This window comes from Macaca mulatta, chromosome 20 (assembly GCF_049350105.2).
Source record: "Macaca mulatta isolate MMU2019108-1 chromosome 20, T2T-MMU8v2.0, whole genome shotgun sequence".
NCBI lineage: Eukaryota > Metazoa > Chordata > Mammalia > Primates > Cercopithecidae > Macaca > Macaca mulatta.
The window spans coordinates 29,386,846-29,414,568 of NC_133425.1; the positions used below are offsets into that span (position 1 = coordinate 29,386,846).

Consider the following 27,723-nt stretch of genomic DNA (forward strand, 5'->3'; position numbering starts at 1 on the left):
CGGGGCTGCCTCCGGCGCCTGCGCCCTGCGCACCGTTGGGGGGGGCCAGTAACGTCCAGTGACGTCCGGTGAAATCCAAGATGGCGGCGCTAGGCTGACCCTGTTGCTGGTGAGGGCTCTGGCGCCGGCGGGGACGGGATCCAGCAGGTGTGTGCGGGGTGGAGGGTGTTTGGGGCTGTGGAACACCAGCCGTTCCCACATCTCTGCTCTCTGTCTTCTGCAGGTGACGGAAGTACCGCCTCCTCCCGTCTGACGCCCCTCAGGGGACCCTGCGCCGCTCCAGCCGCCGCGGCCATGTCTGGGCTAGGCAACAAACGCGCCGCCGGCGACGGGGGCTCAGGGCCCCCGGAGAAGAAGCTGAGTCGTGAGGAGAAGACCACCACCACTCTTATCGAGCCCATTCGTCTTGGAGGCATCTCTTCCACGGTTCTTGGGCTCTTGCCTTAACCCTCAGAATTTCCCAGAGCCCTCCCTCTGTTCCCTGGCCAAATTGTCCAGAATCTTACACCCACTTCCCCAAGTTTAGCAAGGTCCGCGTTACAGGATACTCTGTTGAAAGAAGCCGAGAACACGACGCCTGTCTTCCCTTTACAGATAGGAAAACAGGTTCCCAGGGGGCGTGTGACTTGTCAAAGACTAAGGAGTTAGAAGGGGACAGGCAGAAACAACGTGAGCCTCCTCACAACCAAGACACTTTCGCTGTGGGTTGTGTGAGCCTCCTTAGATTCTGTTAGCGGTTAGTGTGGGAATACCCCCATCTCCCATGCATTCCAGATGCTCTGCTCCTCTCTTTCTGTGTGATTGGTTTCTGGGCTCTGCTTGATATTCTCGTCGGCCCCTTTGTTTCCTTTGGTAGGAGGAGATGGACCTGAAGGTACTACAGTTCAAGAACAAAAAACTGGCAGAGCGGCTGGAACAACGGCAGGCTTGTGAAGATGAACTCCGAGAACGAATTGAGAAGTTGGAGAAGCGGCAGGCCACAGATGATGCCACACTCCTCATCGTCAATCGCTACTGGGCCCAGGTGGATGCCTTCTGCTTTCCAAGACCAGGCCTTGATTCAGCTGCCAATCCCCAGATTCCCCTGCTGGAAAAGGGGTATAATGTTGGAAAGCATTAAGGGATTCATAACATTTTTGATGCTTTCTCCTTCCAGCTGGATGAAACTGTGGAAGCCCTTCTCCGATGCCATGAGGGCCAGGGGGAGCTGTCTTCAGCGCCTGAAGCACCTGGGACCCAGGAGGGGCCCACATGTGATGGGACTCCTCTCCCAGAGCCGGGGACATCAGAGCTGAGGGGTGAGACCAGAGTTCTGGGATCTAGGGAGCTTCAGTTCTGGGAAAAGTCCTGGGGAGGAGGGGACTTTGGTGTTGGGCCTCTGAATTGCCTGCCTTACTACTCCCCACGAAATGGATTTCATGTTTGGGTGGTAAAGTGCAGTGCACAAAAATACAGGCTTTGGACTCTGACTAACTTGGTTTATAGAGCAATTCATGTTTCGACACCCATTTGTTTGAAAACAGTATTACGGTTGAGTGTTAACTATGTATTTGACGCTTTCTAGAAATGGGTACTTGCTCATTGCATTTGCTATGAGGGAGGAAATTACAAACATAGTAAGCAGAAAGTACTGGGGCTCTTGAAAGGGAATAATTGTGTGTGCACACGTGTGTGTGTGTGAGATTCTAATTTTTATTGGGAAAGTACAGGAGGCATCCCTGAGGATGTGATACGCAACTCTGTAGCTTTGAGGAAATTACTTTACCTCCCTGAACCTCATTTGTCTCACTTTCAGGATGGAGATAATAGTGCACTATAGGTTGTGTTGATTAAGTGAGCCATGAATATTGAAGGGCTCAGTCTGGAACTTAGTACAGAGTGGTGGTAACTGCTGCTATTATCCTCATGAGGGTCTGTCCATTCCTTCCAGAGCCCTTGCCATTGCAGCTGCGGCCCCCTCTCAGTGAGCCGGCCTTGGCTTTTGTGGTGGCACTGGGTGCCAGCAGCAGTGAGGAGGTGGAGCTGGAGCTGCAAGGCCGAATGGAGTTCTCTAAGGCAGCTGTGTCTCATGTGGTAGAGGCCTCAGACCGCCTACAGCGCCGGGTGGAGGAACTCTGTCAGCGAGTGTATAGCCGAGGTGGGTTCTTTGTGCCCATACCCAAGAGGTGTCCATCCCTACCTGCATCTTTTTTTTTTTTTTTTTTTTTTTTTTTTTTGAGACGGAGTCTCACGCTGTTGCCCAGGCTGGAGTGCAGTGGCGCGATCTCGGCTCACTGCAAGCTCCGCCTCCCGGGTTCCCGCCATTCTCCTGCCTCAGCCTCCTGAGTAGCTGGGACTACAAGCGCCCGCCACCGCGCCCGGCTAATTTTTTGTATTTTTAGTAGAGACGGGGTTTCACTGTGGTCTCGATCTCCTGACCTTGTGATCCGCCCGCCTCGGCCTCCCAAAGTGCTGGGATTACAGGCTTGAGCCACCGCGCCCGGCCTCCTACCTGCATCTTGATGGCACCCCTTTCCAATTCCCCTAATGCCCAAGTCCAAGGGCGGCCAGAATTCCCCAAGGAATATATCAGCCACGTTCTTGGGAGGGGTAGGTTAGTCTGTAGATGGGGGTTCCAACTTTGATTCCTGGACTGAATGCTAGAGAGATGGGTTGGAGGAGCTGTTGATGCTAGTAGAGCCTCCTGTCCAGAGGCCCCTCTGGAGCACTTTGTGTGGGTTGCAGATCCACAAGGCATAGCTTCAAGGGCTCAGGCCTTGTAGGTTGACAGGCTTCTCCCACTTCAGTTCTGCCACCCTCACCTGGACGTGCTGGGAAAGTGGCTCCCCTCTCTGAGCTGGTTTCCTCCTCTGTGCAGTGGAGATAAAGACTCCTAGCTTTGTCATGAGAAATTGGCAAGACAGCTGGGGGATCACACTGGGCACATAGCAGACTCCAGAATGAGTTAGTTCTTTGCCCCATTGCCCTGAGCTGGACTCTTAACCTGGGCCCTGCTTTCCCAGGGGACAGTGAGCCCCTCAGTGAGGTGGCTCGGGCACGCACCCGAGAGCTGGGCCGTGAGAACCGGCGACTGCAGGACTTGGCCACCCAGCTGCAGGAGAAACACCACCGCATCTCATTGGAGGTGAGGAGCCAGGGGCTTTGGGAGTGGGATTAGAATCAGGCAGGATTTGGGTTAGATGGGCCCTCAGGGACCAAGTCCCCCATCCAAGCATCTGCTCCCTCATTGTTCCCAGTACTCCGAGCTCCAGGATAAAGTGACGTCGGCAGAGACCAAGGTGTTGGAGATGGAGACAACAGTGGAGGACTTGCAGTGGGACATTGAGAAGCTGCGGAAGCGAGAGCAAAAGCTCAATAAGCACCTGGCAGAGGCCTTAGAGCAGGTGGGGCAGGGGTACTGGGGCAGGTGAGGCAAGGCTGGGCCCTTGGGCCCTAGCTCCTCCCCTCCACTTCCATTGCCTGTCTGTTTTCTCTCCACAGCTGAACTCTGGCTACTATGTGTCTGGGAGCTCCTCAGGCTTCCAGGGGGGCCAGATCACACTCAGCATGCAGAAGGTGAGCGGCGTCTTCCTCCCACCCCTTCTCACGACCTCTTCTGTGTTGCACTCTTGAAATTCCCCTCGAGATGAAGGACAAACGTCCATCTCCAAGGCCCTTCTTGGTCACTCCTGCTGCTCTTTCTTTCATGCATTCATATACTTTTTGAGTAGATTTTTGAACACTTAGTGCTAGGCACTAGGCATATTGGGGAGAACAAAATAGAGGTTAAAACTTTCATGGACCAGACAAGAAATAAATAAAAGAATATATCTTTAGGTTCTACTTGTTGTAACAAACAAGAAATTGGTAAAATAGCCTATCATTGTGTTATGAGTACCACAAAGATAAAGCACAGAAGAGAGAGAGAGGAGTGAGTTGGAGTCAGTTGGCATCTGGTGGTCACTGTGCCCTTTTTCCCTTTACTGGCACTTTAGGCCTTCCTGGAATGCTTCCGTGATTCCCCATCAGTTAAGAGCCTTAGTTCTCAACACCAACCATGCAGTATTGAATTTTCTCCCATTTGTCTGGGAGCCCTTAGGAAAGTACTTGGTTTGGGGCATCAGAATCGGTCATTGCCCTGCACGGAGTGCTTGGGCTGGAGTGTTTGCTGGGGATGTAAGGGAAGCCTGCTGCCACACCTGGCCCTGCCTCCCATGGCCCCGCCTCCCACTCCTTAGTTTGAGATGCTGAATGCAGAGTTGGAGGAAAACCAGGAATTGGCCAACAGCCGCATGGCAGAGCTGGAGAAACTGCAGGCTGAACTTCAGGGGGCTGTGCGGACCAATGAGCGCCTCAAGGTGGGCTGCCGTAGGAGCTGAGAAGGCCTATGCCTGTAAGGGAGGGACTGAGCCCTGAATCCTCTTGCTGATCCCATTTGGGCATCCCTGCCCCAGGTGGCCTTGCGGAGCCTTCCCGAGGAGGTAGTGCGGGAGACAGGGGAGTACCGCATGCTGCAGGCCCAGTTCTCACTGCTCTACAACGAGTCTCTGCAAGTGAAGACCCAGCTGGACGAGGCTCGGGGCCTGCTGCTGGCCACCAAAAACTCCCATCTGCGACATATAGAGCACATGGAGGTATGGCTCTGGAACAGGTGTGGGGACTGGGCTAAGGGCCAGACCCTTAGTGTTGAGGTGTTGGTGGCTTCAGAGGCCCTGTGTGCCAGCCAGGGGTCCCTGGGGAATAGATTTTTCGTAAGATACTGAATCCTGAGGTGGGACCGAGGGACTGTGTGGGTCCTTAACACGTCAATCCACAGAGCGACGAGCTGGGGCTGCAGAAGAAGCTGCGCACAGAGGTCATTCAGCTGGAGGACACGCTGGCCCAGGTACGCAAGGAGTACGAGATGCTGCGCATCGAGTTTGAGCAGAATCTGGCGGCCAACGAGCAGGCGGGTATGTGGTGAGGATAGGGCGGAGGTGGGGCCTTATCTGGGAGTGCTGGGCCCTGGTGTGGGGCCGCTGCTTATCCAGATGCAAGAGGCTAAGGCCTTTTTTTCTTCACAGAGCCTGGGCTTCCTATGCAAAACAGGGCCTGCACTGCTTGGCTCCCAGGCACAGTGAGGGTCACGCCAGCTGGGATGGCTGATGGAGCAGGCACATGCAGAGTTTGAGCTGTCAGCCCTGTCCACAGTCTTCTGGTCTGATGATGTCTCTCTCTCTCAGATACCTGTGTTCCAAAGATTTATCAGATGCCACCTATGAGCCAGGCTCTGTTCTAGGGTTTGGGGTTATGCCAGTGAACAAAACAGAATTCCTGCCATGTAGAGCAACATTCTGATAGAAGACAGACTAGAGAAAGACGAACTAGTAGAAGAAAAGTAGAAAATGTGTTAGTTCCTGACAAATACAGTAAGGAAAGTAAAGCAGAAAAGGATGATAGGAAGTATCAGGAGAAACGGTGTTGCAATTTTGGATAGGTGGCTAGGGAAATGCAACTGGGAAGGTGATGTTTAAGAATCTAAAAAAAGTTGGCCGGGCGCAGTGGCTCAGAGCGCCGTAATCCCAGCACTTTGGGAGGCTGAGGCGGGAGGATCATGAGGTCAGAAGATCGAGACCACCCTGGCTAACACAGTGAAACGCCGTCTCTACTAAAAATACAAAAAATTAGCCGGGTGTGCTGGCGGGCGCTAGTAGTCCCAGCTACTCGGGAGGCTGTGGCAGGAGAATGGCGTGAACCCAGAAGGCGGAGCTTGCAGTGAACGGAGATTGCGCCTCTGCACTCCAGTCTGGGTGACAGAGCGAGACTCCGTCCCCCCTCCCAAAAAAAACAAAAAACAAAAACAAAGAATCTAGAAAAAGTTGACTAACTTTTGTGAATGTTACAGTTACCTTCTCTATTAAAGGGAATTGGATGTATTAAAAAAAAAAAGAAAAAAGAAAAAACATAGGCCAGGCATGGTGATTCATGTCTGTAATCCCAGCACTTTGGGAGGCCAAGGTGGGAGGATCACTTGAGGCCAGGAATTTGAGACCACCCTGGGCAACAAAGTGAGACACTGTTTCTGTTTTAAAAAAACAAAAAACATGTTCTACATTAGCAAAAGTCATATGAATAGGCAGTGTCAAGTTACTTTTGGGTGAGTTTTCTTGAAGTCAGCATTATTTACTTTGGTGAGTTCATGCTCAGTTGAGGCCGCAGTGTTCCCCTCCTGCACAGTGGGAGTGATGGCATAGCCTCTTCCCACACTGAGGGGTTGGAGCCCTAACCCAGGAACTGGTTCTGACACCCTTAATTCCTGGTGCTTCTCCAGGGCCCATCAACCGTGAGATGCGCCACCTGATTAGTAGTCTTCAAAACCACAACCACCAGCTAAAAGGGGACGCCCAGCGATACAAGCGGAAGCTTCGAGAAGTACAAGCTGAGATTGGCAAGGTAAGAAGGGGCCTGCCTGGGAAAAGCTTTGGCTAGACTCCAATGAACAACATCTGACTTCATCCTTCTTCCTCTCTGCCTTTGCAGCTCCGGGCCCAGACCAGTGGCTCTACCCACTCCACCCCCAACCTGGGCCACCCAGAGGACTCTGGCCTCAGTGCCCCAGCCCCAGGGAAAGAGGAGGGTGGGCCAGGCCCTGTCAGTACCCCCGACAACAGAAAGGAAATGGCTCCAGTGCCTGGCACCACCACTACTACCACTTCAGTGAAGAAGGAGGAGCTGGTCCCCTCTGAAGAGGATGTCCAGGGCTTAACCCTTGGGGCCCAGGGCCCTTCCTCCCGGGGCCGAGAACCCGAGGCCAGGCCCAAGCGGGAGCTTCGGGAACGAGAAGGTCCTGGCTTGGGTCCTCCACCTGTAGCCTCCGCTCTCTCAAGGGCCGATCGGGAGAAGGCCAAGGTGGAAGAAGCCAAGAGGAAGGAATCAGAACTCCTCAAGGGTCTCCGAGCAGAGCTCAAGTGAGACTGTATTCCTGTCTCCTTCCTGACCCTGCCAGGTGGCCTCCAGTCCCACTCACCAAGACTTCCTCCTGTACCTCCTTGCCAGGAAGGCCCAGGAGAGCCAGAAGGAGATGAAACTGCTGCTGGATATGTACAAGTCAGCACCTAAGGAACAGCGGGATAAGGTGCAGCTCATGGCAGCAGAACGCAAGGCCAAGGCCGAGGTGAGGGCAGCTGGGGCTTGTGGGACATGCAGAAAGGCAGAACAGAGTCCTAGGTCAGCAGGAAGCAGTGTCAAGAGAGTTCCTTTTTCCCTGTGCTGTAGGTTGATGAGCTGCGGAGCCGCATCCGGGAATTGGAGGAGAGGGATCGAAGGGAGAGCAAGAAGATCGCGGATGAGGATGCCCTGCGGCGCATTCGGCAGGCAGAGGAGCAGATAGAACACCTGCAGCGCAAGCTGGGTGCCACCAAGCAGGTGCGGCCCCTGTGTTGCCCTCGCCTCCGAATGCAGAGAGATCCCTTCAAACCCTGTTGGGTGCCTGTAGTGCCTGCAGCACCTTGATGATCTGGGTCCCCTCTGTGGTTCTTTGCTTTGCTGCGTTTTCCCATGGTTCCCCCATAGCCATCCTGTCCACTTCCCATGTTCCATCTTGTCTCCTCCCACTTGCTGCAGGAGGAGGAGGCTCTGCTCTCAGAGATGGATGTGACAGGTCAGGCTTTTGAGGACATGCAGGAACAGAATGGGCGGCTGCTACAGCAGTTGCGGGAAAAGGACGATGCCAACTTTAAGCTGATGTCAGAGCGGATCAAGGCCAATCAGATTCACAAGCTGCTGCGGGAGGAGAAGGATGAGTTGGGCGAGCAGGTCCTTGGCCTCAAGTCCCAGGTATGGCCGCCCCCAGCTTATAGGGTGGAGCTGGAGAGGCGGGGGTCATGCCCCTGAGTCCTCCTCTGGTCCTTAGGTGGATGCCCAGCTGCTGACTGTGCAGAAGCTGGAGGAGAAGGAGCGGGCCTTGCAGGGCAGCCTTGGGGGTGTGGAGAAGGAGCTGACGCTGCGCAGCCAAGCCCTGGAGCTCAACAAGCGGAAGGTGAGGCTGGGCCAGGGGGACACACAACTTGGGCTGCTGGCTCACCTCCTCACCTTCCGGTTCTGCTCAGAGCACCCAACGCGATAGCCTAAGATGAAGCCAGGCTGTCACAGAACAGCTCACACATCCTGAACATTTACATGCGCCAGGCCACATGCTGAGTGCTTGACATGCTTGGTCACATTTCAGTCTCATTAATCCTATCAAGATGGTGTTTACGGGTTTGGGGGCTCACGCCTGTAATCCCAACACTTTGGGAAACAGAGGCGGGAGGTTTGCTTGAGGCCAGGAGTTGGAGACCAGCCTGGGCAACATAGTGAGACTCCCATCTCTACAAAAAAATTTTAAAATTAGCTGATTGTGGTGGTATGTGCCTGTAGTCCCAGCTTCTCAAGTGACAGGCTGACAGGTGAGAGGATCACTTGGAGGTTGAGGCTGCAGTGAGCTATGATCACACCACTGCACTGCAGTCTGGGTGACAAGGATGAGACTCTGTCCCTAGGAAAAAAATAAAAGGTGGAAATTTTTTTTTTTTTTTTTTTTTTTTGAGATGGAGTCTTGTTCTGTCGCCCAGGCTGGAGTGCAGTGTTGTGATCTTGGCTCTGCAACCTCCACCTCCCAGGTTCAAGCAATTCTCCCACCTCAGCCTTCCAAGTAGCTGGGATTACAGGTGCGCACCACCATGCCCGGCTAATTTTTGTATTTTTTTTAGTAGAGATGGGGTTTCACCATGTTGGCCAGGCTGGTCTCAAACTCCTGACCTTGTGATCCGCCCACCTTGGCCTCCCAAAGTGCTGGGGTTACAGCGTGAGCCCCCACGCCTGGCCGAATTTTGTTTTTAACCTCATTTTATAAATAAGGAAACTGAGGCTCAGGGAGGTGGACTGATATGCTCAAGAGGGAGTGGCCCTGGTATGTGGGTCCAAGCCTCCTTGACTCCAGGCTCTACCTTCTAACCACTCACTGGTGAACTGTAAACTGGGGATGATGTGCCCTCTCACATAGTTGTGTTAAATATAAGAAATGTCTAGCTTTGGCTAAAAGCTTAACATTAACATTGATTTCCATTTCCTCTGAAGCTGTTTTCTTCTCCAGTTAGTTCATTCATTTAAGCAGTGTGTTTGTGGTTTTTTTTTTTTTTGGTTTATTTTTTTAGACGGAGTCTAGCTCTATTGCCCAGACTGGAGTACAGTGGCTTGGTCTCAGCTCACTGCAGCCTCTGCCTCCCAGGTTCAAGCAATTCTTCTGCCTTAGTGTCCTAAGTAGCTGGGACTACAGGCACCTACTACCACACCCAGCTAATTTTTGTATTTTTAGTAGAGACAGGGTTTCACTGTGTTGGCCAGGCTGGTCTCAAACTCCTGACCCCATGATTTGCCCGCCTCGGCCTCCCAAAGTGTTGGGATTACAAGCGTGAGCCTCTGCGCCCAGCCCATTTAAGCAGTATATTTTACACCCCTGCTATGTACTAGGCCTTGTGCTGATTGCTGTGGAGACGGTGGGAACTAGAAGGTCCCTGCCTTCCAGTCAAAGCTGTAACTTCAGGTCTTGGCAGGCAGAGCAGGCCAGTAATCCCCCAAATAAAATAGTGCAGGTCACAGTATGCCTTATGCAGGAATCTGAGGTGCTGTCAAAGAAAAAAGGGGAGCCTCTCAGGAGGTGACTCTTGAGCTGAGGCCCGGGGAGCTGTGCGTGTGTTGGGGAAGTTGAGGGGAGCAAAGAGGAGAGCCTTGTGAAGCCTCAAAAACCAGACAGCATCACACAGGGGAGGAACTTGAGAGGGAGAACAGGAGGGAAGGGCTCAGGGATCAGGAGGCAGGAGTAGCTCCAGGGCAGGTGTCACTGGGGCACTGGACACAAGCATCGGTGGGCCGTGGCTCCACATGCCTGAGTCACCAGGCTCATACCAGTGCCTCCTTCCTGTTCCACTCCACTCAGGCTGTAGAAGCCGCCCAGCTGGCCGAGGACCTGAAGGTGCAGCTGGAGCATGTGCAGACTCGGCTGCGGGAGATCCAGCCCTGCCTGGCAGAGAGCCGGGCTGCTCGTGAGAAAGAGAGTTTCAACCTCAAGAGGGCTCAGGTGCGTGCAGGGTGAGGGGCCAGGCTAGGGTGGTCCATGGTCACGGACCTATCATGGGGGCAGATGGCTCAAGGGTGAGGACCCTTGCCCTTAGCCAGGCCTCTCCTACCCCAGGAGGACATCTCACGGCTGCGGCGCAAGCTGGAAAAGCAGAGGAAGGTGGAGGTCTATGCGGATGCTGACGAAATCCTCCAGGAGGAGATCAAGGAGTATAAGGTGGGGCTGTGAGCCAAGTTGTGCCCTGTCCACCTGGGAATTGTAGATACAGGATTGCTGAGACTGTAGTAGAGAGTCTGGGGACCCTGGAAGTAATGTAGGGCAGCACAAAGGGGGCAGCACAGTGGTTGCAGAGCCAAATGCTGACCGAGTGTTTGCTGTACATGCACCGTGAGCCAGGCACAGTGCTTGGCTGGGTATGGGTTGGGAAACTAGGAACTGACCCTGGTCTCTGACCTCTTGAAACTGACAGGGGAGGAGGCAGCCAAGTAATTCTCTCATCCCAGATGTGTAATGTGATGGCAGAGGCCAGAGGGGCTGAGGGGACTCAGGGGAGGCCCTTCCCCTGGCCCTGGGGTCAGCAGGCTTTCTGGAGTGAGTGTCACCACAGCAGACCTGAAGAATAGGCCAGAAGTGGCTGTGAGGAATGAGGGTGAGGGGCTGTAGGCAAAGGGAACAGCAGATGTGGAGGCCTGAGCAGAGGGGTTGCTGGGGGTGTGGCACCGGAGGTTGTAATCGAAGGAGCCAATGTGGAGAGGTTGGGTGGTGTCACCTCCTGAAGGGTGTGGTACGCCAGGTTGAGACCTCAAAGGGTTTTAAACAGGAGAGTGATGTAGTTGGATTCGTTGTTGGATTTGAGCTGGAAGAGGTAGACTGGAGGCAGGGAAATTGTTAATGGTGTTGCAGTCACTGAGGCAGAAACCACAGTAGATAGGTTCAGGAGACATTTCGGAGGCAGAATTGCTTGGACTCGGGGATGGATTGAATGCATGGAGTGAGGGGAAGGGAACACTTGGAGGACTCCTGGGTTCCTGGTTTGAGAAACTAGGTGGATGGCCAGTACCATTTAGGGGGTTAGGAGACCTGCAGGGGAGCAGGGTCTATGGGATGCTATCAAAGGATGCTGAGAAGGAGCCTGTGGGACCCCTTGGGAGGCTGGGAAGGTACTCAAGGCAGAAGGGCTGGGCTGGAGAATGGGCTTGGGGAATGTCAGTAGAGGCAGAGGTGGAAGCCACATATGACTTGGTCACCCCTTAGAAGCAGTTGAACCTTGAAGGGCAGAGGCAGCTGGAGGCAGCCACGGGGTAAAGGCAGGCTTGGGAGCCTGTTCAGTGCTGGAGCGTAGGGTCCTGGGAGACAGGAGTGATGGCTGGGAGGCTGCTGAGGCAGCAGGCTGGGCTGGGATTTTAACAGGCTGGAGGAGGACTCTTGGGATATGCTGAGTTGAGTCAATCCATGTCTGGAGTTGGAGGTGAGACCCTCCTGGTAGCAGAAGAGAGGTCTCAGGCTAAGAAGGGACTCACAGCAGGGTCTCTGGCCAGTGCTGAGGCTGGGCCAAGTTGAGGGTAGAGAGAACAGATTTCTAGTTGCATTGCCATTCCAGCTGTGACTTTGTAAGTGCAGGTGAAGAGGTAGACAAGATTGGGATTTTACCAGAGAAGGCCAGTGGGGCAGGAGATGAAGCCCCAAGGCAGAGTCCAGGCTGGGCTTGTGGGTCTTTGTCCTTTTGAGGGGACACATGATGGGCATCACTGCCCAGTGATTAATCCGGACTCTGCTGATTTCTAGTGTTGAGACCTTGGCCTCTGCGCCTCAGTTTGCTCATTCATAGAGTGCTCGTCCCTACCTCCAGGGTTATGGGAGGATGAGGTGCAGTCTCCTGTGTGGTGGGCTTGGCTTGGACTCCTGCTGTCAGCTTGGGGTTTGGGCACTGTCAGAGTTGTTCCCAAGCTGATGCCTTTGCCTGGCCCAGGCGCGGTTGACCTGCCCCTGCTGTAATACCCGCAAGAAGGATGCAGTCCTTACCAAGTGCTTCCACGTTTTCTGCTTCGAGTGCGTGCGGGGCCGCTATGAGGCCCGCCAGAGGAAGTGCCCCAAGTGCAACGCGGCCTTTGGTGCCCACGACTTCCATCGTATCTACATCAGCTGAACCTGAAACTCGGGACTCTGGAACACCATGGACCCTGGGGGCTGTGCCCCCAGCCCCTCCCTACCCCAGGTCTAGTGGCCCCACCCTCCATTCCGGACCCTATGGGCCCAGCCCCTGCCCACCTAGTTGGTTTGGGGACCCTGGTGCGTGCTAGTGGGCATGGGATCAGCCAAGCTTCGTTCCATCTTTCCTAAAGGTCAGAGCTGCAGCCTAGGGGGCACTGCCCTACAGAAAAGGTCTGCCTGAGAGGCCTGAGGATCCCAGAGCACTCCACTGAGCTTCCTGGAAACTGGCCCTAACCTGTCTGTCTCCATGGATGCATCCTAGCCCTAAGGAAAATTCCCCAGGCTGTGATCTGCTACCCTAGAGAAGGCTAGATCCCTGCCTACTGGCTCACAAATGAGGACCTGTGGGCCATGTCCTTATTCCTTGTTTGAGACGGGGCTACAAGCCCCAAGAAGAATTTCCTGGCCGGGTGCGGTGGCTCAAGCCTGTAATCCCAGCACTTTGGGAGGCCGAGACGGGCGGATCACAAGGTCAGGAGATCGAGACCATCCTGGCTAACACAGTGAAACCCCGTCTCTACTAAAAATACAAAAAAAAACTAGCCGGGCGAGGTGGCAGGCGCCTGTAGTCCCAGCTACTCGGGAGGCTGAGGCAGGAGAATGGCGTAAACCCGGGAGGCGGTGCTTGCAGCGAGCTGAGATCCGGCCATTGCACTCCAGCCTGGGCGACAGAGCGAGACTCTGTCTCAAAAAAAAAAAAAAAACGAATTTCCTTCACCCACCATCCCCCTCACCTCAGCAGGGCTTCTGTCCTGTGGAGTTCCCTGGACACCTTGGTCTGGCTCTTGTGCCAAGGGCTGAAGGAGGTACCCTCCTGGCAGACAGGGACATCACTCGCTTCCTTTGGGAAGCTCTAAGGTTGCTGCAGTCACCTTCCTCATCTTGCAGGTGCTGAACCAACATCATCAATTTATATTCTAATCGGGGCCCCTTCCCAATCTCCACTTCTCTCCCAAGTCCATTTACTCCCACCTCTTGCATCCCAAGGCTCTACTGGGTCCCTGGACCTAACCCTGCTTTCATCCTGGTGGCCTTAACTACAGTGGAGGTGGAACTTCCCAGGAGGGGAAGGGACAGACCAGCCCCAGCTGCTGGGCCAACTTCCAATCATTCCAGCTAGAAGAGCTTCCCCTGACACCCTGTGACTGAGCCTGTGTCTTGTCTGCCTGCCCAGGCATGCTCCATGGGCTGTGAGGGCAGCGCCTGGAGAAGCCAGAGGGTTGGAGCTGCAGGGGTCCGTTTGGACCCACAGCCTCTACTCTAGAGATGCTTGTATAGGCTGTTAATTGTGATGAATAAACGTTCAACCCTCGGCCTGCAGCCAGAGTAGCCAGGCCTTGCACCCCAAATGTAGTCCCCCGATTTTAGCTGCAACAGCTGAGCAGCACTTTGCTGGTTTGGTGTGAGCCTGGGAGGGGGCCTGTGCCAATATGAGACCCCGCTTCTGCCCATCTCAACAGCGAGGCTGTGCTCAGACTTAAGGGCCAGCAGGGGTCCCCGACTGGGCGCGAAGGGAAGAGCGTGGTGGTGGCCGCGGAGCCGCCTGTCTTGCTCCCACGGACCCCGGGCTGACCACGCCCCCGGCTGTCATCCGCCTGGGGATGCCGGGACGCCTCGGGCTGCATCCTGGGAAGTGTAGTTCCTGGTTCGCACGTGAGGAGGAGGTTCTTGGAGGGAGAGCTGGTTTCCCGGTTGCGCTGGCCAAAGGCCGGTCTGAACTGGATCCTGCGGGCCACTTCTCAGCGGCTTCACCCCGACACCACTCGCACAGATCGGGACACCTCAGCGGGGTGACTTCCTTCTTTGTAATTGGCTTTGGGAGTGGTGCGCCGCGTACAGAGCGGCGCCCCTGGGCTCAGCGCGTTGCGGGCCCACCGGACAGATCCTTCACCGAGGCGGGACTGGGGCTGGGCGCGAGAGCTCGTGCGAAGCGGTGTTGGTTCCGGCGCTGGCGACAGGGCCATGGCTACGGCAGGGGCTGCGTGTCTCAGCAGTGGCGCCTTCGCGAGGACTAGCGGTTCTGTCCGCCTTCGGGCTCCACTGGCGCCCGGGGCTTGGGCGGGGCCGCCGCTGCTGGACCAGGACGGACTGGAGACGGAGACGCGGGCCACGGTGACCTCGGGGCAGGGCCGCCGGCGGCGGCGGGCACGCTGGTGGAAGCGCGGCCCGCGGCGGGGAAGGACATCGGGCCGCCGAGGAAGTGTGGATGGCCTGGGGCAGCGGTGCGAGGGTGGGAAAAACGCAGGATATTGCATCATAGAGACGCGACCACCTGCTCCCGTGTACAGCGCCAGTCTCAGGAGCGCCGCACGGGTCACGGGTGGAGGTCAGCCAGGTCTCCTTAAGCGCAGTTCCCTTCCAGGAGTCGCCTTCGCCTGGGCTCTTTATAAATGCCAAATAACTCCGCATCGTCTCCCTAGATATATGCTCTAAGGGCCATTCGGTTTCCCTGTCAGAGGGGCAAAACTCTCCTCGTGGGTCTTCATACCTAATAAAAGTCGGCATCAAACCACTTTCTCAAGGTCAAGTCTGAGGGAATGGGGTGAAGATCCCAGAATGTCAGTGGGGCAGCAACCACTGATGTGGCAGGAACCAAACCTTTTTTTTCTTTTTGAGATGGAGTCTGTCTCCCAGACTCGAGTGCAGTGGCACGATCTCGGCTCACTGCAACCTCCGCTTCCCGGTTTCAAGCGATTCTCCTGCCTCAGCCTCCCGAGTAGCTGGGACTACAGGCGTGCACCACTGCGCCCAGCTAATTTTTGTATTTTTAGAGACGGGTTTCACCATGTTGGCCAGGCTGGTCTTGAACTCCTGACATTGTAATCCGCCTGCCTCGGCCTCCCAAAGTGCTGGGATTACAGGCGTGAGCCACTGCGCCTGGCCAGGAACCAAACTTTTTTTTTTTTTTTTTTTTTTTTTGAGACGGAGTCTCACTCTGTTGCCCAGGCTGGAGTGCAGTGGTGCGATCTCGACTCACTGCAAACTCCTCCTCCTGGTCCCACGCCATTCTCCTGCCTCAGCCTCCCGAGTAGCTGGGACTACAGGCGCCAGCCACCGTGCCCAGCTAATTTTTTGTATTTTTAGTAGAGGCGGGGTTTCACCGTGTTAGCCAGGATGGTCTCGATCTCCTGACCTTGTGATCCGCCCGCCTTGGCCTCCCAAAGTGCTGGGATTACAGGCATGAGCCACCGCGTCTGGCCAGGAACCAAACTCTTAATAAACATTTCCCATGAGGCTCTGGTGCCCGGAGGATTTGCCTTAATTTTTTGACTGCTTACCACCCCTAGTGGTCCCAGTGGCAGCGGTACCCTGGGCCACTGCCCAGGGACTGGCAGACCAAAAGTCCTCCTGGGCCCACCCTGACCTTGGCTGTCTTCTTGGGAGTGAACAGATGTTGGCATTAGTGGTGGACATGCCCATTTCAGCCAGACCTTGGGCACTGCCTGTGATTGGCCAGTGAGTTGCCTGACGTTGACCGCTCTTCTCAAAACTTGCCTTGCATCCAGTGGTGCTACGCTGTCCTGTCCTGGTTTTTCTTATACCATCTTCTGCTGGTTCTCTTACTCCACCCCTAAGCTAGACCTTCTACTTTGCCACTCTGGGTGTGTTTATTCATGGTTATGGCTATAGCTAAGCTGATAAGACCTAACTGCTCCAGCCACTTCTCTTTCCTGAGTTCCAGACCTGGAGAATCACCTATTCTTGTGGCAAGAGGAGAGATCATGTCACTCTCAAATATCCCCAAGTGGTACCTTCCCCGAGCTCCTCCAGGGGCTCCACACTGTGGGCTCTGCTCTCTGCCTCTGTCTTCCCATAGTCCCCTCTCTGCTCTAAGCCCATACCCAGCTGTTATGCACCCCTGTCCCCCGTCCCACCCCCAACCCATATACCTACTCTAGGGTCTTCTTGCAACCCTTATCCTTCAGGTCACTTTCCCCGGAAAGCTTCCTGGCCCTCCGCTGTGGCAGGCACCATCTCTGGGTCCACAGACCTGTGAAATGTCTGAAGCAGTCACTGCCTGTGCCTGCTCTTCCGCTGTAGTCACTTTTCTGCAGATTTCTCCAGCACTGGGACTCCTGATGGACCTCAGTGTCCCCAGGGCTTGGCACACAGAGAACGTGGAGTAGCCTTCATTACTTGCTTCTCCTCTCCTCCCAACCCCCTTTCCAGGTGGGGAAGGGAAGGAGACACTAAACCTGCCCTGGGGTGTGGTCAGAGGGGTACAGGAAAGGTGGGGAGACACTTCCTGGCTGGGGCAGGACCCTCCCCCCAACCCCCTATGGCCAGGCCCAGAACCCAAGAGACTGAGCACTGAGGCAGGCCTGACATTGGGATGGAGTGGGTGCAAAACATGCTTGAGTTCCTGGCCATTCTGGTTTCCTTCATGGACTTACTGTGGATCTTGGGCAAGTGGCTGCCCTTCTCTGAGCCTCAGCCTCTCCACACAGTGAGGGCACAAAGGCTGACATCCTGGGAGTGAGATGACAAGCCAGGTCTCCACCCACCTCTCCCAGGGTCCCCAAGTGAACCAGGAGTGGTGGATGCCAGCTTCTGAAACTAGATCCTCAGAACTTCCCCGTGGCAGGGTGCGGGTATGGTGGCCAGAGAGGCCTCCCTGGGGCTGCACGGCTGGGCCTGAGCTGGCCAGCGCCAGAGCCACCAGGTGGCCACTCTACAGTCTTGCTGGTGGGGAGGCCAGGCACTGATGAGGACAGCTTGGCCCTGCTGCCATCTCATCAGATTCATCCCTCTCCATACCAAGGGTGTGCAGCTTAAAACTTCATCAACTCCTCAGCTTCCCACAAGCCAGTACTGGATGGGGATTTTAGGGCCCCTGGGTGAAGTGTGGGCCTGGGGCTGGCCTCAGCTTTTGCAGTCACTCCTGGGCTCCGGCTTAAGGTGAGGCCATGCTCTTTCAGCTCACTCTAGGCTGAAATAAAAAAACAAGAAACACCCAGGACATCTTATTCCCTTTATTCTCTTCAACTAAGCAACATGACCACCGGTGACACAACACTGTTTTGGACACACAGCACTCAAACGTGGGGCCTCTCTTCACTCCAAGGGGACAAGTCAGGTGACTGGGGCTTCCCTAGTGGGGGCAAAGGAGTCTGGGAGCTGCTGACCTCAGGGCGGGTCACGGAACCCCACCTCTTGGCTGTGATGGCTTCAAGTTTTCCCACCATTCAGGATTCATGCCCAGTTCCAAGTTCCCATCTGACCTCCATGTCCACAGCAGTTTCGAGTTTCACTCTAAGCTCTCCCCTCTGCTTTCCTCACTGACTCCCTGACCCTATCTGTTGGGCTCCTCCCTCCACCAGGGTGTTTCTGAGAGGCCTGGGGTCTGCATGTGATTGGACAAGAGGGTTTGGTTGCACAGTGCCTTCCAGACTCAGTTCTTTTTTTTTTTTTTTTTTTTGAGACAGAGTCTCGCTCTGTCGCCCAGGCTGGAGTGCAGTGGCGTGATCTCGGCTCACTGCAAGCTCCGCCTCCCGGGTTCACGCCATTCTCCTGCCTCAGCCTCCCGAGTAGCTGGGACTACAGGCGCCCACAACCGCGCCCGGCTAATTTTTTGTATTTTTAGTAGAGACGGGGTTTCACCGTGGTCTCGATCTCCTGACCTTGTGATCCGCCCGCCTCGGCCTCCCAAAGTGCTGGGATTACAGGCGTGAGCCACAACGCCCGGCCTCCAGACTCAGTTCTGGTGGGCAAATGCTTTGACCTCTGGGCCTTCATCTGAGCCAATCTGAGCAACTCTAGCCACTGCCGCCTCCCTGCTTCGATCCTCCGGAGACGTAGCTCACTCTGGGAGGGAAGCCCCTGGTTAAAGGAGCTTGGGGAGTTAGGCAAGAAAGAACAGGCCACACCCCAGAGGTCTCCGACCCTGCCCCTTTCCTACTGCAAAATGCCTGACCCCACAAACTGTGCTCACATCATCCATCTCGTACCAGAGCCAAGCCCCTTAGCCCTCACCCATCCCTACAACATGCGAGCATCCTACTACATATGCTACACCCTAGTCCGAAACAGGCCTGCGCCGGCCTTCGGCCACACCGCCTGCCTCCCCTCGGACTGGCCTCTGAGCCCCAAAAGCTGCTCCTCAGTTCTCTTCTGGGGAGATTCCTTAGGCCCATTTCTGAGGGCATCTGCTTCTGGCTTTGCGAGGGGTTTGTCTCTACAACTTCAGTTTCTGCTACCATCTTGGGGGGCAGGGAAATCTGCTTAGACTTGGCGGACTTCTCAGTCTTACAGGGACACCCCTTCATCGGCATTCTGTTAGGGAGACCCACAGGCAGCCCCTCCCTCAGTAGTGCTTCCCTTCCTGGCACTTGGGTAGGCTGGGGCATTACGCAGATGGCAACAAGGTTCTCTGCACAATCCTGAGGCCTGCCTTCTCCCTCTCCCCAGCAGGCCTGGCGTTTTCCTCCCGCAATGTTTGAGATTTCGATCCTTTTAAATGTTAGGGTCATTCCACTGGGGCCAGGATAGATGAAGGAGGAAGGATTTGCATAAAGGTTGTGTGAACCTTTAGGTCATGGAATTAGAGGTCTCTTCCACAGCTTTGCAAAAATCCTGGTCACCCCTGTCTGAGACACGACTCCTGACAGGCCCCGCAGCTGGCATCTGAGTCCTCTTACTCCAGGACAGCGCACTACTGGGGTTGGCTTGCACTTCCTTTCCGACCCAGTGCTGAGCAGAGTTCTCTCCTTTTGAAGGGGTCTCCAGGATTAGGGAATGGGATTCTTGTTACAGATGTTTCATTCAAGAATTTTCTCTCTTCCACCATCTCACAGGGCAGCAGTCTCTCCCCAGCCACATACGCCCAGGCCTGTGAGCAGGCTTGGCTGAGTTTATGAACATGTAACTGTGTGGTGTGGGAGGTGAGATGGGCCTGGCAAGGGAGCCTTTCTCATCCTTTTTTCCCTCTGAAGGTTTCTGGCTAAGGAGAGAAGCCAAATGGGTGGAATCCCTCCCATCCATCCCAAGGCTGAGATTGGGCTGGATCGTCACAACCCTGGAGGGCTCCAGGTACCAGGGTGAGGAGGGTAGTACGGCCTATGCGGACTCTTCAGGGACCTGTGGCTCAGTCTGTGGGATGCCTGGATCCCCACCAGGGCGGCTGCCTTATCCTGTGAGGCAGCCTTGCTACCAACAAAGATGAATGGCTGAAGTTTAAAATCAAGTTGCTGGCTAATCAAAGCTTTCTAAGAAATTCTGTGGCCCTGCTGACTTGGAGAAGGCTAGGGAGGCCCACATGCAGGCCCTAAGTCTCTGAAGGGCTTTATTCTTTGGAGGTCTGACTAGCAGCGGTTCTCCCTCTTCACTGAGGACAGAATTCGAGGAAATGAGCTGCCACTGGCGGCAGTTAGGTTTCAGGAAAAACCTCCTGACGGTGAGACCTGAGAATGTGGTGGGAGGCAACCGCCGTCCCTGGAGGCCTTGCAGAGTAGAAGTCCCTGGCTGGGCAGGTAGAAAGGGTGGTCCTGCCTGGTGTGGGGAGAACCCTTGCAGCCTGAGAGCTGGGACCTGCCTGCAAATTGCAGTTTCACAAGCTCCCGGAAGCAAGAAGGGGCCTGGAGTTAGCTGAGTTCCATGTGAGCAGTTTCCCCACCTTGGTTTGCTCCCCTCAAAGTAATCTAACAGGAACTGACCCCTGCTTCCCCCTAATTTTTGTGGTGGTTTCTCAGTATTCTTATACTGACCATGTTTCTGCACCCCAAACTTCAGCCTTTAAAAAGGCTTGCCAATTTGTTTTTTCTTCCCCATTTTGGGGTTCTTTTTGATAAGGGATTCCACAGGCCTCTTTCCCTAACACACAATTCATCTAACATTGGCCTCAAACCCCAAGGAACCCCAGTGCAGTGAACGGGACCTTCTCTTCCTAGTCTCTGTCTTATCTCCTCTGGGGGCCCCAGAGCTCCTGGTCACTTATTTTTCTCCTGTTTTCTTCCTTTGCAGTTCCACACAGTTCCCACACCACTCCCCCAGCTGAACATCTTCATCTCTGGAACTGTCCAGGGCCGCTGGGAGAGAACCCTGTGGAACAGCGAGGGGCAGGTGTTTACTGCACCTTCGGAGGGTCGCTCCTCCCGGGTCAGTGCCATCGCAGCACTTCCCCGACCCTACAGGATTTTCCTAAGGATTTTGATACAGTTTTATAGGGTTGTTCAGAGACACATTGGGACCTCTTCCTACAATTAATAGGGCTCTTATCCACTATGGTTTATAGGGTTTTTCTGCTACAGACTTAAAGGGCTTTTTTTTTTTCCTACATATTTATAGGGCTTCTAACCCAACAGTTTTTCTCTACTGCCTTATAAGTGCTTCCCACCAACAATTTTATAGGGTTTCTCATCACTGATGTAAAAGCACTATTTTTTCCCCAGGGTTCTTTCTCCTCCACTCCACTACCATCTGATAGGGTTATCCTCCCTTCCCCATGTAATTATTTTGGGGGAAAAAAAAATCCAGTGTTCCTCTCTGGAGAGAGCGAGGCCCCTGGTCTCCAGACCCATTTCACAGGGAGACACCTGGGTGGCAGCTCCTATGGAGCAGGAGGGCCGCGACTTCTGTGAAGCCGTCTCCACACTCGGGGCACAGATAGGGCTTTTCTTCCACTCGGGTTTTGGGGCTTTCCCCTTCTTCCCCTTCCCCATGGCTGCTGCTCCCTGTGGGGGTAGGGGCTTCCCCCTCACCTTCCTGGCCTGTGGACAGGGTGGCTGCCTCTGGAGGGGGGTCCTCGGGACTGGGGGACTTTTCCTGGGTGTGGGTTTCTTGGTGCCGGGTGAGGGCCACGCGGTCGAGGAAAGAGGCCCCGCAATCTGAGCAGCTGTAGGGTCTGGCCCCCAGGGGGCTCCTGAGATGCTCCAGGAGGACGGAAGAGCTCTTCCCCAGCTCTGTACTCTTCTGGGAGCTCTTCCCGCCTGCATGGACTTTCTGGTGCAGCAGCAGCTCAGAGCTGAGGCCAAAGCTTTGTTTGCATTCAGGGCATTTAAAGGGCTTCCCACTTAGGAAGGGGCTGGGCCCTGCGCCTTCCCCTAGGCCAATCCTATAATCAGGAAAGAGAAAGGGCTTTTCGTTGCCGTGGGTGAGCTGATGCTGGAGGAGCACAGAGCGATCCAGGAAGCTCTCTCCGCAGTGGGAGCAGATGTAGGTCTTGGAGGACAGCAGTCCCCGCCTCTGGCCGAAGCCCTCCTGACCCTCTGGCGGCTTAAGGGGCTGTCCCGGGGCGTCGGCTCTGCCCTCCGCAGCCCCGGGGTAGGAATTCCCTCGGAAAGGGAGCCTCGGGGATCGTAACTGAGGAGGTTTGGGGGCTGGGTGTGCGATGAGGCCGTCCGCATTTTTGTAGGGGTTTTCTCCGATATGGATCCTTTGATGTTGCATGAAGATGCCCTCGTCGTTGAAGCCCTTTCCGCACACGAGACACTTGTGCGGCTTGGCTCCCGGCGGCGGGGTCAGCAGGGAGGGGTCCCCGAGCCCCAGCAGGGCGTCGCCCTGGGCCCTCCGCGCTGGGGTCTTCCCCCTCTCATGGATCACCCGGTGCTGCTCCAGCTCGTGGGCTTCCAGGAAGGCCTTCCCGCAGTCGGAGCACACGAACAGGTTCTCGTCCATGTGCGTGCGGACGTGGGTGATGAGGTTGGAGCTCTGGCTGAAGCTCTTGCCACACTCGGGGCACTTGTAGGGCTTCTCGCCGGTGTGCGTGCGGCGATGCTGGATAAGGTGGGAGCTGCGGATGAAGCTCTTGCCGCAGTCGGAGCACTTGTAGGGCTTCTCGCCGGTGTGGATGCGCTGGTGGCGGATGAGGGTGGAGCTCATGATGAAGCTCTTGCCGCAGTCGGCGCAGATGTAGGGCCGTTCGCCGCGGTGGATGCGCTGGTGGTTGATGAGGTTAGAGCTGACGCTGAAGCTCTTGCCGCACTCGGGGCACTTGTAGGGCCGCTCGCCCGTGTGAGTGCGCTGGTGCCGCAGCAGGGTGGCGCTCAGGGTGAAAGTCTTGCCGCACACCGGGCACTTGAAAGGGTCCTCGCGCAGGTGAGTCCGCTGGTGCTTGATGAGGGTGGAGCTGTGGCCGAAGCTCTTGCCGCACTCCAGGCACTCGTAGGGCTTCTCGCCTGTGTGCGTGCGCTGGTGCTGCGTCAGCTCCGAGCTCTGGATGAAGCTCTTCCCGCACTCGGTGCAGCGGTATGGCTTCTCGCCCGCGTGGATCTTCTGGTGCTTGAGGAGGTTGTGGTTCTGACCGAAGCGCTTCCCGCACTCGGGGCACTTGTAGGGTTTCTCGCCCGTGTGCGTGGCCTGGTGCTGGATGAGGTCGGAGCTGCGGTAGAAAGCCCGGCGGCACTCGCCGCATTTGTAGGGCTTCTCGCCGGTGTGGGATCGCTGGTGCTTGATGAGGTTGGTGCTCTGGGTGAAGGCCTTCTCGCACTCCGTGCACTTGTAGGGCTTCTCTCCCGTGTGCGTGCGCTGGTGCTGCACCAGGTTGGAGCTCCAGCTGAAGCACTTGCCGCAGTCGGGGCACTTGTAGGGCTTCTCGCCGGTGTGCGTGCGCTGGTGCTGCACCAAGTGCGAGCTCTGCGTGAAGCTCTTCCCGCACTCCGAGCAGGTGTTGGGCCGCTCTCCCGTGTGGATGCGCTGGTGCCGCAGCAGCTTGGACCACTGACTGAAGCTCTTGCCGCACTCGTTGCAGATGTAGGGCTTTTCCGCCCCCGCCGGGCGGCCCTGCACCAGCTCCCGCAGGCTAGGCTCGTTGGTGGGGACGACCGGGGGGCTGTTCCATGTGGTGAGAGCGCCCCACTGCCAGCTGGCCTCGCAGGCCTTGGTCCAGTCAGATGGGGTAGGGACAACCTCCGGGGCTGGGGGGTCCAGGGGGGTCTGGTGGTCCAAGGGGTTGGAGTGAGCCAGTGGGGTTGGGGGGTTCTGGGTGACAGAGGGGTCCTGGGAGGGTCTCTCCAGGGACATCTCTATGGAGTCCTTGGATTCTGGACTCTGAGCCGGGTCTCCCATGATGATCTCCTCCCCAGAACTTTCCTGCCGAGGGCTCTCCTCTTCGTTTTCACTCTCGGCACCTACAGAGAGAAAGGGAGTCTCCAGCCCCCAGCCCCTTTCAGAACACGGGGTCTGGTCTCTCTTCCCTCCCCTGGGTGTCCCCCAGAGTCCAGGCCCCTCCCTGAGCTGGGGCCACCGTCTTGCCGGGACCGCAGCCCCTTCTTGTGCCCCTCACCTCTGTGAGCATCGTTGGGGCTCTGTTCCGGACCCTGCAGATCCGGGCCCCACAGCGCAGTCTCGGGCTCCATCCCAGAGCTCAGGACTGCAGCGTTCCAGGGACCCTGCGGGGGAAGAGAGCGATGAGCGCACACTGGGAGCTGATTTCGCACTTTGCTTTATTCCCCCTGAACCTCACTCCCGCCCTGCCCCACCCCAGTCCTCTTTGTGTGAGCTTCAGTGTCCTCCAACCTCATTTTTCTGGGCACGGGTTCTTGCTGTGGCCCCTTTCCCCTGCAGGCCTGATTCTCGCTCCAGATCTTAAGAGCACAACTAAGCAAGCAGGTGAATTTAAGAGCGTAATTAAAAACTCATCACTCATAAGCCTTTGAACCCAGACTGGGGGCTGGAACGGTCTCTGACATCCACAGGGGAAGGAGGTTTTCACCCCACACCTATGATGCCCAGAGGCTGGGAAACCTGTTATTTGCTAATCAGAGGAAGCTCATTAAGACTCTAATTTTCCTTCTAATGGGGCTGCTAATTGAGACCAATAAACTTTTCTGTGCCCCAGAGTGAACGCAGGCTGCCGGAGACACTTAAAGGGTTAAGAAAAAATACCCCAGTTTCCCAGAGGAGACAGGGGCCCTCTAAAAGGATGGGGGCACTTTCCCGTTATCCAAGCACAGAAAGAAGGTCAGGCTGGAGGTGGGGGGAGGGGCAGTTTAAAGCGGCCAGGAGCATCTGCAGTAACCGCCCAGAGGAAGAGAAAAAGTAAGGAGAAGGGGAGAATGGATGCTTGTGTGAACACCTGCAACGGACCCAGCACCTGCCATGGTGTCATTTCTCTCACCCAGTCCTCCCACAGCATGGTGAGGAGACCCAGAAATCTGGCTGTCCATTTTACAGATTAGTACATCGACGCCTGGGGAGACCTCTCCAAGGTCAAGGCTGGGAAGTGGCAGAGCTAAGATGACAAAAGCAGGGCTCTGTGTCTGGCTCACCCCTGTCTCTTAGAGCACGAGGTGACCTTGGGAGTCATGTGAGACTCATGCTCGTGGGAGGCTGGCAGGAAACAGGTGATGAGGACAGCTCATGGGGAGCCTGCTGGCAGTGAGAATAGGCTGGAGAAATTCCTGGGACCCAGAGGGTTCCCAGGCTAGAAAAGGAGGAGTTGCACCCAGGGACTAGGCCTGCTGGTCTGCACCAATGAGCTGGAACTATACTCCCCACCAAAGCCCTCCTATTCCCACCCCCGCCTGGACCCTCCTTCTACTCCTTCTGTTCTGCTTTGTTGAGGCTGTTTCCCAAGCCTAGGACTGCGCCTGGCACCGAATAGGTGCTCCAGGAACTTTGTTGAATGAATGAATGAATCAATGAATGAATCAATGAATGAATGAATGAGATGTCCCTGGCCCCTGGAACACCTGTTTGGTCTAATGCCTTTAAAGATCAGTTTGCAAGGGGATGGCAGCAAAAGAGCAGGAGTTCCAAGTGGCCCCCTGGTAAAAACAAACAAACAAAAAAACAGCCAGCTGTCACTCCAAAAATGGTGAGATGAGTCCAGGATGAGGGAACGGGGCCACATGAACAAAGCACTAGAAGGAGGTCCCACACCATTTACACCCTGCAGAGAATCCCTGGGTGTGGCCTGGAAACTTTGGATGGCTGTGTGAGGTGGGTGCTGTGTGCACAGGGGCAGTGGGGCAAGAGAGACATGGCAAGAGGCAGCCGAGAGGTGACCAAGGTGAAGCAAGACTGGCTGCACCCTGCCAAAGAGCGGTAGGAGAGACAGAAGTTAGCGTTTAGGAAGTAAATTAATTTCTTCATCTCTGCAGCTACGTAAGCTCCGAGAATCCCCCCTCCCCGCCTGTAAGTGTCTTTGGGGTGGTGGAAGCGGAGACCTCTGCCACACTGGGGGCTGCCTGATGTCCGGTCCGGGAAGGATGCCCTGCTGTGTTTGCTGGGGACAGGTAAGAGCTTGTGGACCTCGATGGTCTCCAAAAAATTCTCCCCCAGTGGTGCAGAGTAGGAGAGAAAGGGTTAATGACAGGGCCGACACAGAGCATGGACGTGGGAAGACCGAGGGAGGCCGAGTCGCTGGGAGCCCAGGCGCCAGGCACGCCAGCCTGAGACCTCGCGATGGCCCTGCTGCAGAGGGAGGGAAGGAGGAGCCGCCTCCCGAGAGATGTGGGGAACGGCCCAGGGTGACCCTGACATGGAGGCGGCGGGAATGCGGCCGCCCGGCCCGGCCCCCCCACCGCCTGCACCGTCGGCCCCGGGCTTCTGCTCCCCCGGAGCCGCGACCCCCGTCCCGCTGCTGATCCAGAGCGTGGGCATCCGCCCCCGCCCTGGCCCCCGGGGTCCCGGCTCCTTCAAGCACTGCCAGGTTCCTCCAGGGCTGCGCTGGCAGCGCCGGCCCCCGGCCCCGGCCGATCCCTCTTCCCAGAATCCCTAGGCTCCCCTCCCCCGCCGCCGACCCCCGCGCTTCCCAGAATCCTCGGCCCTCCGCGCCCCCCACCCGCCCCCACCCCGGCCACAGCCTCGGGCGCGGGTTGGGGGCTCAGGCCCGGGCTCCCGGCACCCCCCTCCCGGGCCCCATTGTTCCCCGGCGGCCGTCCCGGGCCCTCCAGGCCACCCCCTGGGAACCCAGGCGTCCCCAACTCACGGCTCTGGGGTCTGGGAAAAGCCGGAAGGCGGAATCCAGCCCCAGGGGACTTAACCCCTTCAGTGCCCTGCCTTGGGGGACGGACTAGGCGCCGAGAACTCTAGGGTCCTTCTCAAGGGGTGATTCCAGGCTGAGGACCCGGGGACCAGTTCAGGGTGACTGGGACGGAGCAGGAAGTGACCCCAGCTTCCCGGGCCCCTCTAGCCTGGAGTCAGAGCATCAGCTCTATGGGATTTAACCCTTTGCCTCCCGCAGCCTGGGGAAAAAAGGGGACAGCAGTGGGAGCAGGAAGGAGGCTGGGATGACGCCCCTGTCCCCGTCTCCAGTGGGAGCAGGCAGCGTGGGCATCTGGGAGCCCCGATGCCCGCGAGGGTCCCTGGGCTTCTGGCCGCTCTTCATCTCGCAGGGGTTCCACCGGCAGGGCCAGGAAAGCCCTATCTAAGATTTGGCGGCTGCTGATCCCCTGAGGCCAGCCTTTGTTTGGACTCACCCTGGGATGGGGCTAGGGTGGGAGCAGGGGCTGGCAGGGCAGACCTGAGGGGGAATACCCTACGCACTAAACATGGCCTTAATGCTTGGTGGAAGTCATGGCTACAGGAGTTGGGGCTGCAGGGACAAACACAGCCGGGAAGGATTTGCAATAGCCTGTGTCCCAGCCCCTTTTCCCCAGACACCTCCCCTCAGAGGAGGAAACTGAGGCTCACGGTGGCAGGAAAGAAATCAGTGGGGGTTCCCTTGCCAAGGAGGGAGAACCTCTTTCCTCATAGCTCAGAAGGCATCCAGCTCACAGCAGAAGAAACCTTTAAAAACCCAGGAACACTGGTGGCCTCTCAAGGTCCAAGTTATCTATGCTCGCAATTTTTACAGCCTTTCTTTCTCGTCTTCCTTATCACAGTCCCATGGGATAAGGTTGCCTATCATCCCTTTTTCACAGGTGAGGAAACCAAGGTGTGAGAAGTGAGTGGTGTACTTAAGGCCACCTAATTCTTTCAGTTCGACACATTGCATTATTATTCCTGGACACTGTGGTTAACACCGAGGTGGGCGTACTTCAGAGATGCATGGAAATTGGGCTTTCTACCCTTGGGAAGTTTGGTATTGTGTATGTGTTACAGACACAGAGGAATCCTGGGAGTGTGCGGAGGGCTCTGTCCAGAGACTGAGGGGCCTGGGGGAAGAGTAAACCAAAGGTCAGAAATTACTACAGGCAGCTGGGCGCGGTGGCTCACGCCCATCATCCCAACCATTTGGGAGGCCAGGGCAGGTGGATCACTTGAGGTCAGGGGTTCGAGACCAGCCTGGACAACATGGTGAAACCATATCTTTACTAAAAATACAAAAATTAGCTGGGTGCAGTGGCTCACGCCTGTAATCCCAGCACTTTGTGAGACCAAGGCAGGCAGATCATTTGAGCCCGGAAGGCAGAGGTTGCATTGAGCCGAGAGCAAGACCCTGTCTCAAAAAAAAAAAAAAAAAAAAGAGGGAGGGAGGGAGAGGAAGGAAGGAAGGAAGGAAGGAGAGAAGGAAGGAAGGAAGGAGAGAAGGAGAGAAGGAGAAAAGAAAAAAGAAA

General features: G+C 56.1%; 2 protein-coding genes across 19 annotated transcripts; one reads left to right on the forward strand and one right to left on the reverse strand.

Moving 5' to 3' along the window:
• The first annotated feature begins 37 nt into the window (after positions 1-37).
• On the forward strand, positions 38-27,723 carry RNF40 (ring finger protein 40). 16 transcript variants are annotated; one of them, NM_001194214.3, is given in 20 exon segments: positions 38-109; positions 224-426; positions 857-1,024; positions 1,157-1,298; positions 1,931-2,137; positions 3,003-3,124; positions 3,237-3,383; positions 3,481-3,555; positions 4,218-4,337; positions 4,434-4,613; positions 4,796-4,931; positions 6,290-6,411; positions 6,499-6,926; positions 7,015-7,132; positions 7,234-7,383; positions 7,582-7,794; positions 7,871-7,996; positions 9,935-10,075; positions 10,190-10,291; positions 12,045-13,636. In NM_001194214.3, coding segments are annotated over 19 exon segments (3,006 nt in total). In that variant the 5' UTR covers positions 38-109; positions 224-294; the 3' UTR covers positions 12,222-13,636.
• ZNF629 (zinc finger protein 629) lies at positions 15,178-26,331 on the reverse strand. Of its 3 annotated transcripts, none has more exons than XM_077985914.1 (4): positions 26,154-26,331; positions 23,505-23,610; positions 20,983-23,349; positions 15,178-17,216 (listed from the first exon to the last, which is right to left on the reverse strand). In XM_077985914.1, the coding sequence occupies exons 2-4, from the start codon at positions 23,575-23,577 to the stop codon at positions 17,212-17,214; spliced, it is 2,445 nt and encodes an 814-aa protein (XP_077842040.1). In that variant the 5' UTR covers positions 23,578-23,610; positions 26,154-26,331; the 3' UTR covers positions 15,178-17,211. The 3 variants fall into 3 exon arrangements, with proteins under 3 accessions (XP_077842040.1, XP_014981463.1, XP_077842038.1); XM_077985912.1 differs by lacking the exon at positions 15,178-17,216 and adding an exon at positions 20,064-20,323; XM_015125977.3 differs by lacking the exon at positions 15,178-17,216 and having other exon boundaries at positions 17,245-23,349.